This window comes from Polyodon spathula, chromosome 2 (assembly GCF_017654505.1).
Source record: "Polyodon spathula isolate WHYD16114869_AA chromosome 2, ASM1765450v1, whole genome shotgun sequence".
In the NCBI taxonomy this organism is placed as follows: domain Eukaryota; kingdom Metazoa; phylum Chordata; class Actinopteri; order Acipenseriformes; family Polyodontidae; genus Polyodon; species Polyodon spathula.
In genome coordinates this window covers 87,815,512-87,836,461 of record NC_054535.1, presented here as the reverse complement: position 1 = coordinate 87,836,461, position 20,950 = coordinate 87,815,512, and the positions used below count along the sequence as shown (strand labels likewise).

Below are 20,950 nucleotides of genomic sequence, written 5' to 3'. Positions count from 1 at the left end.
ATAGTGCTACTTTCATAAAAGAGTCAGTATCACATGTCTTTCTTTTCTACACTTCCCTTTCAAAGGAGTGGAGTTTGCAATTATTCTGTGTGGTTCTGGATTCTGTTACTCAAATATTGAGTCATCATTGTTCTCTAAATCTCCCTTTTCCTGGCTTTCAGCTGCTTTGAGAATCCTAAGTCCTGTATAGCTTTCCTCATTCTATTCAAATCATAACTCTGCAGCTGTTTAAACCCTGCCACCTAGTGGAACCTATGAATAACTGCAATATTCATGACAAGGGCATACTGTATTGTTTAAAGGGAAGGATGTTTTTCTTTTAACTATTGAGTCATAGGCATCCATTCAAATTGGTTTGTGTAACAGTAACTGACCATATTTTAACACCAATTAATTTTGATAGAACAACTTTCTGAATTGCATTGTACAAGTTAATACATATATGCCACCTGCTGGGCATTTGATAAATTACAACCCACTCCATGAAATGACTTATCTAAGCAAATGACGACCACTGGAGTTACATTTTCAACAATAATTCACCGAGCATTTCAAACACAAAACCTGTATAATTTGTACATTTATGACTTTCTAAACTCTCTACGCAAACTTTCGAGGGTCTTCCTGATTGTTAGCAATCACATACCGTTTAATTATATATATATAGATATATATATATATTATATATATATATTTATCTATATATAATATATATATTAGCTTAAATAGCCAGCTGCCCAACGTTTTGATATGCTGTACATGTCTTTCTCAAGGGAGCCTGTGTTTGAATCAGAACATTGGAGGTATGTATATATCCACAACACGGCAGGATATGTTATATATATATATATATATATAATTATATATTGATTATATATATATAGATATATCTATATAAATTGGTATCTATATATATATATACTATATAATATATGTGTGGGTGTGTGTGGTGTTGTGTGTGTGTGTGTGTGTGTAAAAAATGGGAGTAAACAACTAATAATTGAATGTAACAAAACAGACAGTTTAGTTTTAGTATAACTTACATTGTTTTGTCTGTCAGAATGAAATCAAGAACAGGCGAAGTTAAAATATTGTATTTCCAAAGGGAAATCTAATTTGAATAACTGAGAACAATCCTGTTTTTTTGTGGATGATTCGTCAAGTGGGGTTAATGGGTCAATTCCATTTCCCTGTCGTTGAATTTGGCAGCCAGAGATCTAGCCATGGACATGCTTGAATTTACCCCTTTTATCAGGTTTGGCCACAAGGAGGCACTGAAGAATTTTATTTTTTTAGAAAGTACTGTCGAGACACTCATACATTTCTCATGGCATGATCTGCCTGTGATTCAGTCTGCTGCAATTGTATCCAAAATATTGTTATTCATAATGATGTACTCTGGCGTACTATAAAGTGCCCGGCAGATTTAGAAAACGAGGAACACATAATGGCACGCAGACACTGAACAAAATGTTGAAGGTAAAACCTGTCAATGTGGTCACCATGAAATCGCCTAGCTTCACTGTGATGTCCCCTGCGCGCATAGTCATAGCGTACATCTATTCCTCGTCAGATTTGTAGTCTCAGAAGTGTGCGCAAAACGGGCGTGTATGGATAACTGTGGAATTCAGAGAATGGTTTTGTATAGAGATTTTCAATTGATATCAAAATTGTAAAATTACAGCGGGCAAAACTTACAATTGTACAGCAAACAATAGGAGGTACGCACACCAATCACGCAGATGAGGTAGAGTTAAAGAAAACAAACCGTTTAAAAAAGAATTCGAAAACAACGTTAAAAAAGCAGAAATTATTATCGCGCACTCTTGCAATCTCAGGAATAAATATTTTCTTAAAAAAAAAAAAGAAAAAAAAAAAAAAGAGGCCTTCGGACAGGGTCATCACACACACTTGACAACGATTCATAGGACGCGGTACTGCGAATCAGCTGGACTGTTGTCTCTGTGCCAAAGCCAGACTGCAAAATGCAGAAATCAAGTGGGTACGCTTTTCGTTCACAGATGTGTGTTTTTTTTTTTTTTTTTTTTTTTAAATGTATTTATTTTTATACAGTGTTTTACCCTATCTATCTTAAACTGCTGTGACCTGCCCACTCAACGCCTCTTCAACAGCCTGCAACTGAGTGATAATAATTAAGCTGTCAACTATCTCGGTAAGATACTACCAAGCAACAAAGCAATGACATATTATACTGTTTACATTGGATTTTGAACAAATGTTTTGGCTCAGGTGATGTACTTTGCAGTGCCTGCATGAAATGACACAGCTGCTTCTATTGACAGCTCTGTCACAAGAAAAACAAGTGCCCTGCCACAATATAATATTATCATCTTTCAAACAGTACAGCAACAGGTTTACAATAGACTTCAAATATAAAGACTTGTAAAGGCATATTAAAATGAGAGATCAGAGAAGAATGGGTTGTAGACTGGGCACCTGAATATTTCACTAATTTATTTAAAGTGTTAACTAATCACAAATATTTAAGAAAAAACTAAAGCCAAATTTAGCTTGTCTTAACTGTAATCTAATCATATATATATATATAATATATATATATATATAATATATATATTCTTATATATATATATTGTGTGTGTGTGTGTGTGTGTGTGTGTGTGTTTTAATTTTCAATACCCTTGACTGAGACTTGGGCTTATGCAACGAATGTCCGACATTGTGCTTATGCAAGATGTCTGAATGTATGTTGCATGGTTTGTTTTGTTAAGGTATGATTTGACATGGGGTCTCCTTGCCCTCACTTATACTTCATGGGGCCATCAGATCAATGCATATGTCACTCTTGTTTAATCTGTTCCAAATCCCATCTGTAAAACACCAGCGAATGAGGTCAGATTAATAATTCAGTGAAGAACACTTCAGAGCTTTGCACACTGATGTCTTGACTGAATTCAGTGTGTTGCATTAACACCCATGCATTCACACAGATTTTATAAAACATATTTTCTCCAAATTGAGGCAATACAACCGCCTATACAGGTTTATCAAAACTTAAAACGATATTTAATAAACACTGGTGGCTGAAAATACCATGAAAGGTAGCATTCTAATTGATTTAATGTTTGACAGCTTTTTCATTCAAAAGGACATTGATCAGGAAACACTTTAATACAGAGCCAAGGAACTGCCTCCCAGTGTTGTTAAGGCAACAGACAAGGCCTCAGAGTTGGATTACAATAAACCCATTCCTTGAGTAAATAAATGAACACATTTAACAAATGATATATTGTAAATGTTACTGTATACTGTACCTCTGCTTTTTTTAATGACATATTGTCACAAAGACTGCCGATTGGTGACGTCGACGCAATAAACCAGAAACGGAATAAACATAACAAAAGAGGTGCTTTTTTTGGTGGAGCTGAGCGAATCGGTCCTCGCCATGCATTCAATTAGTGTTAGCAGACAGGCAGAAAATAAAAGGTTGTAACAAAACACAAAAACACAGGACTACCCAACTGGTAGCCAAAATAAACAAACAAACAAATTGGTAGCCTAAAATAAACAAACAAATCAAACGGACTGACTACTAACAAACACGGTGAGCTATATAAAAAATTCTATTATTTTCTTTGATTATTATTACCTCCGTCTCCAATCACGGTTCTCCACTCACTGAACACACAACACCGAGTGGGTGAAACTGTACCAGCTTTTACCCAGCAGTACCGAGACTCGATGTTTATGTCATGCAGCTGTACCTAGACTTGATTGCTAATCAATAATTCAATTGGAGTCTCAGTACAACTGCACGTGAATTAATAAAGTGCAATTCCCCTTGCTCACATATTATTACATTTTACTTGCACGTGAAGTGTCACATAATCCTCGTTTGGCTCTCAATACGCATATACATTTGTATAAACACTTGTGATTTACACAGACTGGTTGCTATCGTTCCGTACCTTCCCTCTCATATGGCCACCGTTGTTCACCACATGACTATTCACTACCAACATATCACATCTATACACACAACAAGAAACATACAACACAGGTTCTGTTTGCTAGCCACACAGCCATAGACAAAAAAGCTAATTGAAAATGTGATGAGTTTTACGCAAATCAAATGCATGGACAGAACACAGGACATTGAGCACCCAACCATAGTATCCTAACCGCCATGCAAAAGATCCAGACTTGTTTGATCAAGTAGTAATAGAGCGCAAACATGGCCTTATGTGCACTATAAAGTTTCACTGCTCCGTGAAATGTTTGTGAAATAGTCAAGTGACTTTTTATCCGCTGTGCATATTTAACCTTTTCACTTGTTTACAATATTGATTTCACTACTAATTTGAGTGCATTACTAATGCTCCCTGACGTATAGAATTGCAGGTGGATTCCAGCACATCTGAGGAATTCTGATGTCGTAATTTCCCAAATTTCCTTAAGAACTAATAACTTCAGGGTAGATTATATCTAAAACTAATGTAGGTGTGCATTTTGAGAAGATGCTGGTGTGCTTTCTGAGAAGATGCTGGTGTGCAGATGAGAAGATGCTTTTGTGCTTTCTGAGAAGATGCTTTTGTGCTTTCTGAGAAGATGCTGGTGTTCATTTTGAGAAGATACAGGTGTGCATTCTGTGAAGATGCTGGTGTGCATTTTGAGAAGATGTAGATGTGCATTCTGTGAAGATGCTGGTGTGCATTTTGAGAAGATGCTTTTGTGCTTTTTGAGAAGATACAGATGTGCATTCTGAGAAGATACACGTGTTCCCTGTATCCCAGTATCTCTTACACGGCATCAAATCAGAACTGAAATCTCCATATACCAATAAAACATACTATACAAATGTGGTTGGGTTACTATAGAACAGAACAGTACAGCTTTGTATATTAGGTGACTGTATTGTTCAATATTTGTAATAATTTACTTAGAAATGTCATTGACCACATACAGTACTCCAAACATTCATCAGTTAATAAGCAGTGTAATAGCTCTGGAGTTCCCCATGGTTTTGAAAGCTGTATGTGTCTTATGTTGTAACAAAGGAAACTGTATAACTTCCCTTTGACATTGAAAAAGTCTGTTAAATACTCCAGCGCTAATACATTGAAATTAAGGCTTGCAACACAAGAATTTCAAAGCAGTCTATTTTTTTTTATTATTTGGTCCTGTGCCAAGCACAAGATATGATGGTATTTGATGCCCTTAAAAGCAAATATCAGCCATCAAAGAACTGAACTGCTTTCTCAGATACATGGCTTGTATGTTGTTCATTTGGTTCACTGAGAAAACTGTTTTGGAGATGTTTTTATCTGACATTAAAAAGAAAATAGTACCAGTAAAGACCTCAAAGAACTCATTTAAATTATTTTGAACTGTATTTCAATTGCATTGTTTCAATATTTAGCATTTTGTATCATAAATAGATTTACCAAGGTATTTTACCTGCAAATCAGTGAACAACCCAACTCACCCACTCACACAGATTCTCTCACACAGACAAGCTTGTTTTAATGTCTGTGTAGTTGTTATATACTAAATGGTCACGTACTACATGATTATTAAAAAAAAAAAAAACAAGGTGGGCCCACCACCTTAAGGAACTGGAGGGTGGGTGGAGAGACTTACATTGTCTTATCTTTCAAACACTAAGCCCATTTGTCAAGCTTTCAAAATGTAATATAATAAGTGTATAGAGTATAACAAGTACGTCCTCAGTGGAGTTTCTTTCTTTTTAATACTTTCTTTTAACTTTACTTTGGATTAATCCTTCTTGAAAAACATGTTTCGTAAGTGAGTCAAAAGCAGACGACGGTCCCCCCCCCCCCCCCCCCTTGCCTGTGCGGTGTGCACAACGTGTTGACAACCAAGGCGGGGGGCGAGGGTGGCATACCTCCGCAGGGGGTGCACGGAGGGGGAGGCCCCACCGGGACCCGCAGGGGATGTGGAGGCGGGGCGGGTGCGGAGGCCGGGGAAGTACCATTTCAAACCTCAACAACAACTCTTCTTAGTACCCCCAGTCATTACACTTAATTTTCACGAACTCTCTGTACAATACAACCGGCGAGTGAAATCTACTCCTTTCCTCCCTTTTACTACCTAATTTGGTACCCTTCCTACAAACATTACAGTATGTTTGTTAATTATTTATTGTTGAAAACACAGCCCAGGAATGTTACAACTATTTGTGTCCCAAATGTATTGGCTGCTGTACTACTTTCATCATTTGATTTGACAAGCGGGGCGGAGAGGGAAGTGTCTCACAGCTTTAGCGTCCTATTGTTTTTAGACTAATAGTTAGTAAATTAAATCGTTAACATGAAAGGTCAGAATTGATCAGAACAATGAAAGAAGATACTTTGGTGAAAAAATGCTGGCAGCCAGACATACTGTTAAGCTTTAGATAATAATTAAAAGTTAAATTGGGTGTTTGATCTTATTGCTTTAAACACGGTGTCTTATCACATGTGCATCTGTCTTATGTGCATATTGTTGACATAGTGGTAAGATTAATGTAAAGATTTTTTTTTAAGATATCTTGTCAAATAAAAGGATTGAGCATATACTGCATAAGGAAGTTTAAAGCATTAGAAGGTGGTTCACATTTATTGATCAGTAGTATAAATAGATACTGTTATTTCAGGACCGAGTTAGGACCAGCAAAATCGTTTCATGTGCGTTTCATCCATGTGATGTAAAAAAAGACAAAATAATAATTTGTCAGTATTTCTGTATGCTATTTTAAATGATTTTAGATAGGCAGCAGGGCTACAAAGCACAGAAGGAACAATCCGTTAAGAACAACACAGCCAGCCTTCATTTCAACACCAGTGGACTTGCTTTACCTGTGTCATCTGTGTGATAATGACGGTGTATTACCTATCTGCTCATTTGATGTGACAATGTCATTGTGTGTATAATGTATACCAGCATTTATAAATGTATTTTGTATGGTTTCAGTATGGGGCTTCTAAACCTTTTTTAATTTATTTTTTTCAAATTATGTAGATTTTATCTGATAGAACTGTCTTAGGACTGGTGGGACGTGTTGTAGCTCTGTAGTCTTAGTTTAGTGTTTTTTAATTTGTGGGTTATGACAATGCCCTTATTCTTTAGTCTCCTTTCCATTGCTCAGGCAGTACCATAGTGTCATTTCACAGGCTCTTGACTATCACTCTTATCTTGACCATGGAGCAGATTTAAACTATGAGTCAAAAGAAACTTGGAGCTGTGCTTCAGATAGGATATGGAATTTACAACCGTGTTTGTGACCTGTTTCAAGTAGGAATGTGAGTTAAATGGGGAGTTTAAAGAGGAAGCTTAAGAGACGAGTCATATATACTGTTTGACTGCCTTCAAACCTATCTAATTCCTTTGAAGATGATGGAGAATAGCTTTGGAATATCTCCAGAGGTGACCATTTATGTATACTTACAGATGTTTACTTTAAAAGACACTAGTCATGAGACATATTATGAACCAGATTATGAAATGGCTTAAACATTATACATATATTTAGTCAAATACGGTTTTCTTTTTTATTAAGTGCATGTTAGCCAAAAGTTTTTTTGTTTGTTTTGATATTTTTTTCGTTCCACAGCCACCTTTGTGTTAGAGTCAGGACGAGGAAACTGGGAGCATCTGTAAAGCCAGTATCTCCAGACAGTCAGCCACAAAGCAAGTCTTTAATTTGCTGTCTTTCTCAAGGATATTAAAAATAGAAAAAAAAAAACATTTAAAATTTGTTTTTAGTAATTGTAAACTTGTAAAAGAGGGGTTCTTCGGTCACAGAGTCTGTCAGTTTGTCCTTTTTTCACAAATTAACTCACCAACAGAAAGAATTCCTGAATTCAATCCTTTTTTTTTTTACTAAATTTTCAACTTAAAAATTAACAACAATTAGTCAAGAAATCAGGTTCTCCACGAGTTAAATAAATGAAATCAAATATCCAGATATATTTAAGTTTTGGATATATATCTATATATAGTAGATATATAGATATATATATATATATATACGATATATATTATATCTACACATTTAGAATTTCTCGTGTGTAAGACACGTGTACGTCACGAATTGGGTTTACTCCACGGCTGGTATCTGTGTAAATAAAGGCAATTGTATATTAAAACAAAAGAAAGTCTGTTTGGGCTTATGCTCACTTCTCAAATAGGTACACCAACCTTAGTTTGTAGATTGAAGTCCCAGAGACCTATTGGTTGCACACTCAAAAAATAGGACAAGATTTACTGTAGTCTTCTAAAAAAAGATTTTCTTAATTTTATTAGATAAAACATGTTTTCTTTTACTAAACTGAGCAAACAAACAAAAAGGTACTTGAACTGTGTGTTTTGACACAACAGGTCTTCGTCAGGTTCACAGGTTGGTGGATCGATTTAAGAAGTGAGCTTAAGCCGAAACAGACTTTCTTTTGCATCCAGAAAAAAATGAAATAGCATGTGTTGGACATTGAAAACCAAATACAGTAAATGCACCACTCAGTAAGCTTCTTGAATTTGTTCTAATCAGAGCGGTGTCTGGCACATATTTTAGACTGGAGTTGGTGTGGTATTAGGAAAGGCTTTAACAAAATCAGTGGTCTAAATAGTCTGTTAGCCCCATTTTGACATTTTTGTAGTCTTGCCATAGGCTTTTTACATTGATGTGAATACCCTGTTAATTCCATGCAGAGTATCATTTTAGAAGTGCTGAACAGCTCTAAAAGTACGGTCTCGCAACCATTTCCACTAGCTGCCAATCCCATTTTGCAGGCTCCAAATCCCACGTGCCATTGCAAACTTGACTGACATCCCATTCCATCGTCCTTTCCAAATCCAGAACACTTCTGGCCTCCTGGGCCTTTTATTATCAGTATTTTAGCAGTTTAATACCGAACGGTCGCCATAGGATTTTTTTTTTCCTCCAAAGCTTTGGGGACATTTCGGTTCTACATGAGTAAGAAAGGTCTGAATGTATTTCGTGCCTCAGAATTATAAGTCGTGTTTTGAATTTCTAGGGCCACAGGGGGCGGATCAGAAACAAAGGTTAATGAAAGCTACAGGTATTTCAATATGTTAGGAATGATTTCAAAGCCTAATGAAGTAATGATAATAGATTTTCTGAATCAGTGTGCTACAAAAGCAGTCTTGTCATACAGTAGATGAAGGTTTCTGTAAATATATCGGCCTGTCTTTTGCTCAGCGTGGAAAGGTTGGTATTTTCTTTTGTATTAAATACAATTTTAGCATTTGGTTTGCATAGTCCAGTGTACTTAGGTTTCTATAAATGTAGAAAGCATACCTATGACCCATATGCTGTTTGAAAATGTGAAGTGATAGGATTCAGCATATTTGGCTTTATAAAAAGGTTGAACTACTTAGCAACAAAATGATGTAGGATGCAATTACTTGTTCTTGCGTCACGTTTCTTCTGTATAGGTTAGGAAAGAGTTTTTTGTAAGGACAGTTACATTAGTGTGTAAAATTAAAGTAGAATCTTATAATGGCGATCAGTACTGTATAATTTAGCAACCTAAATGGTATGTGTTCATAAACTGGGCCAAGTATTCTTTTTTTGCCGTTTTGAATTGCTTTTATGGAAGTTAGATTTCACTGTAAGTGAGATTGTTTTACATTGTAACAGTCACTATGTGTTAGACAACAATGCAGTCATTTCTTGATGAATACATACTTTTCTTAGCTTCTGTTGCACAAAATATATAAAATATTCTACCTTCACTTTTATAAATAGAGCTGGAATATATATATATATAGACACACACACACACACACAGAGTGTAGAAAGTTCACACCACCTTTCAAAATTTTTACCTTTTTGTTGTCTTACAGCCTGGAATTAAATACATTAACTTTTTTTTTTCATTTACCTACCCCACAACTTCCAAGTGAAAAAAAATATTCTAGAAATGTGTAGAAAATTAATTAAAAATAAAAACTGAAATAGCTTGGTTGGATAAGTGTCCACCCCCTTGTAATAGCAATCCTAAATTAGCTCAGGTGTAACCAATCGCCTTCAAAATCACACACCAAGTTAAGTGCCTCCACCTGTGTTAAATTGTAGTGATTCACATAATTTTAGGATAAATTCAGCAGTTCCTGTAGGTTCCCTCTACAGGGTAGTGCATTTCAAAGCAAAGACTCAACCATGAGCACCAAGGCGCTTTCAAAAGAACTCCAGGACAAAGTAGTTGAAAGGCACAGATCAGGGGATGGGTATAAAAAAATATCAAAGGCCTTGAATATCCCTTGGAGCACGGTCAAGACGATTATTAAGAAGTGGAAGGTGTATGGCACCACCAAGACCCTGCCTAGATCAGGCCGTCCCTCCAAACTGGGTGACCGAGCAAGAAGGAGACTGATCAGAGAGGCTACCAAGAGGACAATGGCAACTTTGCAAGAGCTACAGGCTTTTATGGCCTAGACTGGTCAAAGTGTGCATGTGACAAATAGGGTTTTTGTGAGGTTGACAACAAATTAGACCAAGACGTACTATCCCCCCGTTCTTTTATCAAGAAGAAGCCATGTCAAGAAGGAAGCCATTACTCAAGAAAGTCTGCCTTGAATCCCGTTTGAAGTAAGCAAAAAACACTAAGGAGATTCTGTAGCCATGTGGCAAAAAGTTTTGTGGTTTGACAAAAATAAAATGGAACTTTTTGGCCTAAATGCAAAGTGTTATGTTTGGCGCAAACCCAACACAGCGCATCACCCAAAGAACACCATCCCTTCTGTGAAGCATGGTGGTTGCAGCATCATGTTATGGGGATGTTTCTCATCAACAGGGACTGGGGCACTTGTCAGGATAGAAGGGAAAATGAATGGAGCAAAGTACAGAGAAGTTCTTGAGGAAAACCTGCTGCCCTCTGCAAGAAAGCTGAAATTGGGATGGAAGTTCACCTTTATTGCATGACAACGACCCAAATCACACAGCAAAAGCTACACTGACACACAACAAAATGTGAAAACAAGTTCAAGGGGGTGTAGACTTTCTATAGGCACTGTATATATCTCCTGGGGCGTGGCAGACCTATAAATATTATGACGTGTGGGACTACCAATTGTTTTTTTACCAAAAATGTGGTAGTCCGGGTTGAACCCAGGGTCGACTTGACATTAAATTGCGGGTCCGACTAGACTACTGAACTGTAATGTTGCAAAGCCCATGGGACTATCTGCAGCTTCTAAAGATTGGGTTTTTCTTAAGCAGTTACTTCAAAGATCTTCTACATAGAAGTTCTTTGGTTACTTTGTACAGACAGACTGATAAAACAGCTCAGTTTACTTCCCGTTTAGTACACACCTACTCTGTTGAAGCGGTGGCTATAGTAACTAGCGAATCCAATCATGATTGATTCATGCCTTAAGATTCATGACATTACATTTATTTATGTTTTTATTTATTTATGTTTTAATCGTAGTTGCTTGTAAGATCAGTGATATGACAGATAAATAAATCAAAGCAGGGAATTTGCTTTATGCTTTACTAGCATAGCGCCGGCGGTATATAGTGATTGAAAGTGTACAGTAGGCTACTATATTTTACCGGAGTTATGGATGAGATAATATACATATAAAACAAATTAATAAACAGCTGACAACACCATACCCTAAGTGGCTATCACAGTGTTACCGAGGTGCAGGGACACTGCAGCTCCAGCACAGTAGAAAGTTAATAAAGGTGTGCTATTTTATTTTTTTATTTCCAATTGGACAATTAGCTAAAGGTATTGTGAGGGAGCCCCCTCACGTGGTAATGTCTTTATAAAGTGTGCAATGCATTTGTACTATTTTAAATGTATACCCTGATGATGATGTTGTTGTTTTTATTAAGTCAGCAGAAAGCCGTGCTCATGTTTATATTCTGTTTACACGTTTAGGCCACCAAGTTTATTTGTACGGTACTACTGTATATTGATTGTATAATAATAATAGTCTTGAAAACAAATGCAACACTTGCAGAGTTTAGTTACTGATAATGCGCAGTGGATACTGTGAGCGTGAGTGCACAGGGTAAAATATACATCAATAACTAATCCTTTTTATATATGTGCTTTATAGATCTTTATATGAATATTAAAATATATAAAAGTAAACGATACAAACTTGTTTAGTTAATGAAGGCAGAAGGTGGGACTAGGTTATATACATGGCGCAGGTGAGGAAAAATAAAAACAACACTACTACAAGTGCATAATAATTCCCACAGTCCATTCAGGACCCAGGTCATGATTGTTTTAATTTGTTACGCAATGAATATTTGAAAACTAATGATGAAATATTGGTTGGATCAAAAACACAGACTGTAAGTCCCCAGGACTAATAATAGTCTGGGAAAATAATGCAAATGATGCTGTCAAACATAATTCCCTACATTTTGTATAAGGAAACTATTATTAGCTTATTATTGTTTGGTAGAAATATTAACAGAAACGAGGTTGTTAGCAAACTTCGGCAGTATTTGGTTATATATGGTAAATAAATAAAATAAACCATTTTATTAGTGGCCTTCAGAAGTGATGTCGGATTTCTTTTCTGAACCTTACCACCAGTGGTTACATATACCAATTACAAAAATTACCACACATGGTACAATTTACGCAGAAATTTCAAATAGATGGTGATTCGATTTATTATCCACTTAAAAGGTTGCACTATCTCTCTGTCTCTCTCTCTCTCCTCTCTCTCTCTCTCTCTCTCTCTCTCTCTCTCTCTCTCTCTCTCTCTCTCTCTCTCTCTCTCTCTCTCTCTCTCTCTCTCTCTATATCTCTATATAATATATATATAATATATATATATATATATATATATAAGACACACACACACACACACATACATACATACATATACATAAAGTGGAGTGGGGGCTAGGGGAGGAAGGTGCTTTCTCTGTTGGCCATCAGAACAGAATGGAGTTGGGTTACAAGTCAGAAGATAAGAAATTGGAGTCTGCTGTACTTCATTCCTTAAGTAGCTGAACTGTGAAGAGAATGTAGTGTAATATAGACACATAATGAACAGTGTAAATAGTGTTTGGTCATTCCCGGCCATATGGCATATGTTAGAGAAACCAGTAAATTATTGTATCCAAGTTTTTGGAAAACAAAGTTGCAATCCTTTCTGCTCTAGTGGAGATGTGAAAAAGTCCTGTTCTGTGGTAACAGTACAGGGTCCACATTCCCAACTGTTGTCTGTCAGTAAATTCCAGATGGTCCCGTACAGTTTCCTTGGCATTCAAGTTGTTGTTTTTACATTTATTTCAAAGATTATTCTCCGTGCTAGAATTGACCACCTGGAATTGCAGTGCAATTTCTGCAAAAATAAAGTTTTAGATTTTGATAGTATTTGCAACAATATCTAGAGCCCTGGGTGTTTGCATGCTAGTGGTCCATAGAAATGTTTTGTAGTGGTTTTGGAAGTTGAAAGAAAAAAACCCCAAAAAACAGAAAACCTTGGCTTTCTAACAAAACAGATAAACTGTGTGATGTAAAGTGGTTGTGCATATCAGGTATGTGTCAGCACATAAGGGACACTTTATGGGACAAATTTATTGCAAGAGTGAGTTGAACAAGGTCTGTATTCCACTTTCATCGTTGTCCTACACTGTATTATTTAATTAAGACAAAAGGCAAGTTTAAAATTCCAGCTGAGATACGCAATGTCCTTGGATGTTTTCACATTTGTCAGACCTTGGACATTTTTTATTGAATTTATCCCAGTTTTTGCAGTGCACTTCTGAAGCTAACAATGTCATTTTCTAGCTGCCTTGTCCGAATCAGCAGCATTTGTTTCTGTATTTTGCCAATACGAGTTTTTGCTAATCTAAATCCATGATGTAAATCAATAAAGTAATGCTTCTTGTTCTCTGAGCTGGTTGCCAAGGTGTTGCCTCCAGACTTGTTGATTGTCCAGAAATCTAGAGCTAGATAGAGCCTGTTTTCTCAGAGCTCATTTATGCTTTTGGACTTTTCTGTTCATAGTGAAGTAAACTGTATTTCCCTCCCATTCCTGCTGTGCCAAGCCTCCATGTTGGGTGCAAACAATGCTGTCACATTAAAGCTGGAAGTCAATCCCTTATAATCTGAACCACCGGTCACTGCAAAGACTTGCCTTAGGGGTTTGAAGAGAAACTCAAGCATCAGCATCAAGTCTGAGTTTCTGCTTTAGTCAACCCTGCTTGCTTATTGCTACACTAACTGGCAGAGCTAGCATGACACGTTCTTCTACTTTTATTGAGAGAAAATGTGAAGCACAGGCATTTTCCTGTTTATTGTCATATTTTTATGTCTCCATGTGACAACCAATGAAGCAACCTACAGTTGAGGCACCTGGTGGCTCTAAAAAAGACAGCTTCAGGATTTTGTTTGCTGTTAATGAAACTATAACTATATATTTAAGTGCTTCAGTATTTCTCAGATGAATGTAAATCCATACAGCAGCAGAGCTGTCGAAGTTCTGCCACTCAACTAAGAATAAGACAAGTTGTAAGTAGAAATGTGTCTTTTTCCCAGAAATTTCACTTCTCTGTAGTTTTGGAAACTTCATTTAAGTGAGTATCTCCAACAAATAATCTTTATAGCGCCATATCCATTTGCAACCCAAATTACATTTCTGAAGTTGCTGTTCGGGAACTATAGAATGGGACTGTAATTTAAAAATAAAGAATAATGAAAACAGCAACTGTAAAACACCAAATATTGTATAAACTACACAGCACAGAATAAAAAACGAGACCTGTAATTAAAACCAATCCCGGACTGCCATTATGTGAAATTCCTAATAATACGGTGTTGTAGTTTCTTTCCCTAAAGGGCACAACTGATACCAACCCCCACCTCCACTGCACACATACCCATCTAGTCTGCTGTTGTAGTTCTTTATTTAAATTATTTATTTATTCATTCATTCATTCAGATGACAATCTGGATATTAAACTTTGTTTCAGCACAGTTTTGACAGATTTCTGATGATTCAGTTCGGTAAAATAACCTGTTTTACTGCAAGGGCAGAAAATAAATAGAAAGTAATGAACAGTGTCTCTTTGTACCACAAAACTGGTTATAATGTGTGGCTATTGCTCTCATTTGTACCATAATACAATTGCACTTGCACTTAAGTATAAGGAGTGACACAAATAGTCATCTCGTCGCTATGGCTCTGAACTACAGTGTTAATAAAGGCTGCATCCATTATGAAAAGCATCATAAACAGTGTAATCACATTGCCTGCTTTTTTATTAGGATGTAGAATGAAATAATGAGTACTCGCTTGTCATCACTGTGCAGATTATATAGTATTTGTGCAAATCATAACTATATCAGGGTAATTTATCCGTGTTCAGCTTCGTCAATGATTCAGTGCTTTTAAAATGGCCAAAACTGACAATATTACATTTCTTTGTTGTTCATATTTATTTTTCTTTATACAAAGAAAATAGTTAACTGTAAACATCACATACATAAACTGTGCTGATTAAAAATAAGGAAACATGCTCTATCAATGTATCCAGTTGTACCTCTTGAATTTGAAACCCCTGTGTTGTCGGTGTCTCTCGCTGGCAGGGACAACGTCTCTGACAGTTAGTTATTTTTGCTTCTACTTTCCACAGTAGTGCCATTCCTCAAGCTAATCAGTCCTCTGCAGAAATGAGTGTGTTTGTCACCATGGAAACCCCTTTAAAGCAACCTGATTAAAGAAGTCTTAAGTTGTATCTACAGAACAAAAACAATGTATTGTAGGTTAGAGGATAAAAAAACAGTACATGATTGTATGCATAACAGCTTTTTCTATTGAGCTGCAACAAGTGGATGAAAATCTAAAAACATAATACTGCTGTATGTAATGTTGATATTATTGAAGTTTAAAGATGTGAAATATTTGATTGAGCAAGTGATTGGTTTCACACAGCTTTTCTTGGAAATGTGGGGAACAACAAACATCCTGTGTGCAGTCTTGTTGTTTTTGCAACATCAAGAATTTTAGGATTGAGACATAAAAAATAAAAAAAAAAACGATATGAACATAATTTAGTTCTTTTATTGAACATCATGTAATCAAAGAAACTACAAATTGACGTTGCAAAAATCTACCAGAAGCCAAAATAGTAGTATAGTATTTCATGTTAGAATTTTGAAATGCCACGTGTCATTAAGAATCATAGATATCTTTCGTTGTTTCGACGCCAAGCTATTGTAATTCAATATGTTAACGTAACATTATTCACCAGGTTTAATTCGACTTTATGAAGCAAAATGAGTTAATTCAGTAGGGTGGTGCAAAACTTTTGACCATAGCTGTATAAAGAAATAATAGTTTTGTTTTTCAGTGTTACATTTTAAAAATCAGTCATAATGCTTTTGCACTAAAACGCAGCGATTTATTATATTTATTTCATAGGTGCGTTAGATGTATTATTTTTCTATTTGGTGGTGCTGCTGCCACCAGCGGTTTATTCTCGTAATAATGATATCTATTTTAACTTATTGTAAATGAAGAAAACATTAAAATAAATAAAAAATACAACCAAAAGCCTTTTAGTTATTGAGGCGTGCTTTTATTGTATTTTTCTATTGCCATTCCTAAAGCAAAAAGGGTATTCATTAATGAAGAGTGCACTTCTGGCACAGAGGACACAGGTGCATGTTGCATATAAATGATCAAAAACCTTCATTAAGGCACCTTGTATTGTACCATTTACCGCAGATCCTCAAATTTGGCTTTAAAAGTGAAAGCCTTACCAATGGATGCCTGTCTAATTAGCTTTGTCCTTGAGTGCATGGCAAACAGTAACAAGGTCTCCACGGGCCACTGTTTTTCCTAGCACAATAGACACATTTCCTCATTAGTGCTCTTCAGTTGTCACTAATGCCATATCTCTGGGTTTTGACTGCAAGAAACACAAATCTGCAGACTTAATATTTTGAGCAGGCACCTGTTTACCAGTTCCTTAAAGGCATTTGAACCTGGAGGCTGAATATGTTTTGCACATGAGATCTGTTCACTTTCAATAAACAGTACATCTTTTTAAAGAGGGATTTAAGAATTTGAAGTTCAGGTAGCCACATAAAATATATATGAATGCTTGAAATGCTGTCTCTTATCTGTATTTGTCTCTCCTTACAGTATCAGTTTATTTAGTGATCTTGATTGTGTTTGCATGATTGGTTTTGGGGACATTATTTAGAGTCTCTACTATCATGGTCTTAAGAACTAGATCCTGTGTAACATTTTGCATTGAGGTTTATAACCAGCCTGGGTTATTTTGTTCATCATTGTGATTTATATAAATTGGCTGGTCTGACTTCTTTATCTTTGCAAAGACTGAAACAATGATATGTGATTGTTTATAAGGCTGTCTTCAGTAAAACACCAAATTAGTGCTTCTAGTCTTAGATCTCAGATTGTTCTTAGGGTTGGTATGGAATTTGGGGGGACGGGGGGGACGGGACGACTAACAATTTGCTAGCTCCATAAACTTCCGAAAGAACTGAGCCTTGCTGTCGTGGTACCTTTTAAAGGAGTTTAAACAAAAAATGGACATTTGTGTAGCTGAGACATGTTTTTGTTTTGGCTGGTGCTCCTAAATTGTTTCTCATCCTTTTCATTAACTTGTTTGTATTGGCTGTGTGTGGTGGTGGTGTTGTTGTGTTTTTAAAAATAGATTTTAATCTCAATGGGACTAACAGAAGTAGATTGGAGTAAAATAGAGAAAACACCCACAGAAGGATGGTTGTTCTTCAAAAATGTAGTACTAGAGGCGCAAAACAATTATATCCCTAAAGTAGACAAATCTAAATGTAAAACTAAATTGCCAAAATGGTTTAATAGATCAATTAAAAAAAATATTCAGCGAAAAAAGGCACTTTACAGAGCATTAAAAAAGGACCAAAAAGAAAGTACGCAGAAAGAGTACACGGAACTGCAAACGCAAGTCAAAAAGGAAGTTAGAAAGGCCAAGAGAGAAATAGAAATAAACATTGCTAAGGGAGCTAAAACCAATTCCAAAATGTTTTTCCAATATACAACAGCAAGACAACATTCAAAGAGAGACTAAATTCAAAGAGGCAAAATCGTAGATGAAGAAAAAAAAATAGCAAATATGTTAAATGATTACTTTTCACAAGTTTTTACAAAGGAAGATACTGACAACATGCCCCACATGTCATCCAGTTCCTATCCAGTTTTAAATAACTTTAGCATAACTGAGGCAGAAGTGTTAAAGGGACTAGGAGCTCTTAAAATAAACAAATCCCCTGGGCCGGATGAGATCCTCCCAGTAGTACTCAAAGAAATGAAAGAAGTAATTTACAAACCGCTAACCAAGATCATGCAGCAGTCTCTTGACACAGGGGTGGTACCGACAGACTGGAAAATTGCAAACGTAATACCGATCCACAAAAAGGGAAACAAAACTGAACCAGGTAACTACAGACCAGTAAGCCTGACTTCTATTATATGCAAACTTATGGAAACTATAATAAGATCCAAAATGGAAAATTACCTATATGGTAACAGGGTACTGGGAGACAGTCAACATGGTTTTAGGAAAGGGAGATCGTGCCTAACTAACTTGCTTGATTTTTTTGAGGATGCAACATCGATAATGGATAATTGCAAAGCATATGACATGGTTTATTTAGATTTCCAGAAAGCTTTTGACAAAGTCCCGCACAAAAGATTAATTCTCAAACTGAACGCAGTTGGGATTCAAGGAAACACATGTACATGGATTAGGGAGTGGTTAACATGTAGAAAACAGAAAGTACTGATTAGAGGAAAAACCTCAGAATGGAGTGTGGTAACCAGCGGTGTACCACAGGGATCAGTATTAGGTCCTCTGCTATTCCTAATCTACATTAATGATTTAGATTCTGGTATAGTAAGCAAACTTGTTAAATTTGCAGACGACACAAAAGTAGGAGGAGTGGCAAACACTGTTGCAGCAGCAAAGGTCATTCAAAATGATCTAGACAAGATTCAGAACTGGGCAGACACATGGCAAATGACATTTAATAGAGAAAAGTGTAAGGTACTGCACGCAGGAAATAAAAATGTACATTATAAATATCATATGGGAGATATTGAAATTGGAGAAGGAATCTATGAAAAAGACCTAGGAGTTTTTGTTGACTCAGAAATGTCTTCATCTAGACAATGTGGGGAAGCTATAAAAAAGGCTAACAAGATGCTCGGATACATTGTGAAAAGTGTTGAATTTAAATCAAGGGAAGTAATGTTAAAACTGTACAATGCACTAGTAAGACCTCATCTTGAATATTGTGTTCAGTTCTGGTCACCTCGCTATAAAAAAGATATTGCTGCTCTAGAAAGAGTGCAAAGAAGAGCGACCAGAATTATTCCGGGCTTAAAAGGCATGTCATATGCAGACAGGCTAAAAGAATTGAATCTGTTCAGTCTTGAACAAAGAAGACTACGTGGCGACCTAATTCAAGCATTCAAAATTCTAAAAGGTATTGACAGTGTTGACCCAAGGGACTTTTTCAGCCTGAAAAAAGAAACAAGGACCAGGGGTCACAAATGGAGTTTAGAAAAAGGGGCATTCAGAACAGAAAATAGGAGGCACTTTTTTACACAGAGAATTGTGAGGGTCTGGAATCAACTCCCCAGTAATGTTGTTGAAGCTGACACCCTGGGATCCTTCAAGAAGCTGCTTGATGAGATTTTGGGATCAATAAGCTACTAACAACCAAACGAGCAAGATGGGCCGAATGGCCTCCTCTCGTTTGTAAACTTTCTTATGTTCTTATGTTCTTATGATTAAAAAAAAAAAAGGTTAAATAAAACAGAACATAAATAAATAAAGTAATCCATCATAAAAGGTTAACTGCAAACATAAATCGGAACAAATTGATTACACTATAATGTATAATCCTACAACTACAACTCTGATAATCTTAATATATGCCTTGACAACTAACAGATTATTTGTTTCATTGGGGGTTAATCCTATACAGTATTAGGGATGCCATTAGAGAAATAAGTGTTGCACACATTATGATGGGTAAATTTCTTGTTTGGTATATTTTGGAAATGGTAAATGTGTTCTGGGTTTAAAACTGCTAAGCAATGCAGTTTCCGTTGACATCGAAAAACCAACATTAGGACCATTTAAAATTAATTGCTACCTGCTATTTAAAATCCTGCTGAGGGCTTTTCATGACCTTGTGGTCTACATATGAAGCCCTCTGAGAGCAGCATGTGGATACAGATTTTTTACTGCTTTGCTTTGAAATGTTAATATTTTGAATTCAATTAAAGTTTTATGCATGTCCAGGCAGTTGATTTAATTGATTTTTTCCTAATTACAATTCAATAATTAATAAGCGTGTAGTATGTGAGATCTAGAGAGTTAACCACCACATGTTGTAGTATGATAATTAAACAAAGGTTATGGTAATAAAAAAATTTAACAAAATCATATGTTAAGATGTGTCACATACAGCTTGAAGTCTTAAATTACAGAAAGTCATAGCAGTAAAAAAAAAAAAAAAAAAAAAAAAAAATATATATATATATATATATATATATATATATATATATATATATATATATATATATATATATATAACCATTTTGTTATTTTTTGCAGATGTGTGGAGTTTATAGCAAAGGAAGGACAGAGCCTAAAAGAACTATACTTGGTATCATGCAAAATCACTGACTATGGTAAGTACCAGTACAGTACTGTGTTTAACATATACACATCATTCTTGAACACAATCCTGGTCGCATTGTAAACATGTTTAAATAAAACGTTCCTTTTCTACGGTTTAAAAATCTCTATTTATTCCTTTCATATCCAAATGATTTTTGTTGTGTACTAGAGTGGATGGACAGTTTGATGGATTAACATTAGGGCTGAAGAGAGACATTTATATTTTATTAACATTTAAGTTTAAAGAAAGGGAACACATTAGTCGCA

The 20,950-nt window shown here is 35.8% G+C and overlaps 1 protein-coding gene across 1 annotated transcript in view; it reads left to right on the top strand.

The window, feature by feature from the left end:
* The first annotated feature begins 11,986 nt into the window (after positions 1–11,986).
* LOC121327076 (F-box/LRR-repeat protein 17-like) overlaps positions 11,987–20,950 on the top strand; it is a 104,906-nt gene continuing 95,942 nt past the window's right edge. The window contains exons 1-2 of the mRNA XM_041270871.1: positions 11,987–12,021; positions 20,618–20,694. Coding sequence (XP_041126805.1) covers positions 11,987–12,021; positions 20,618–20,694 — 112 coding nt within the window. The remainder of the gene's footprint in view (positions 12,022–20,617; positions 20,695–20,950) is intronic.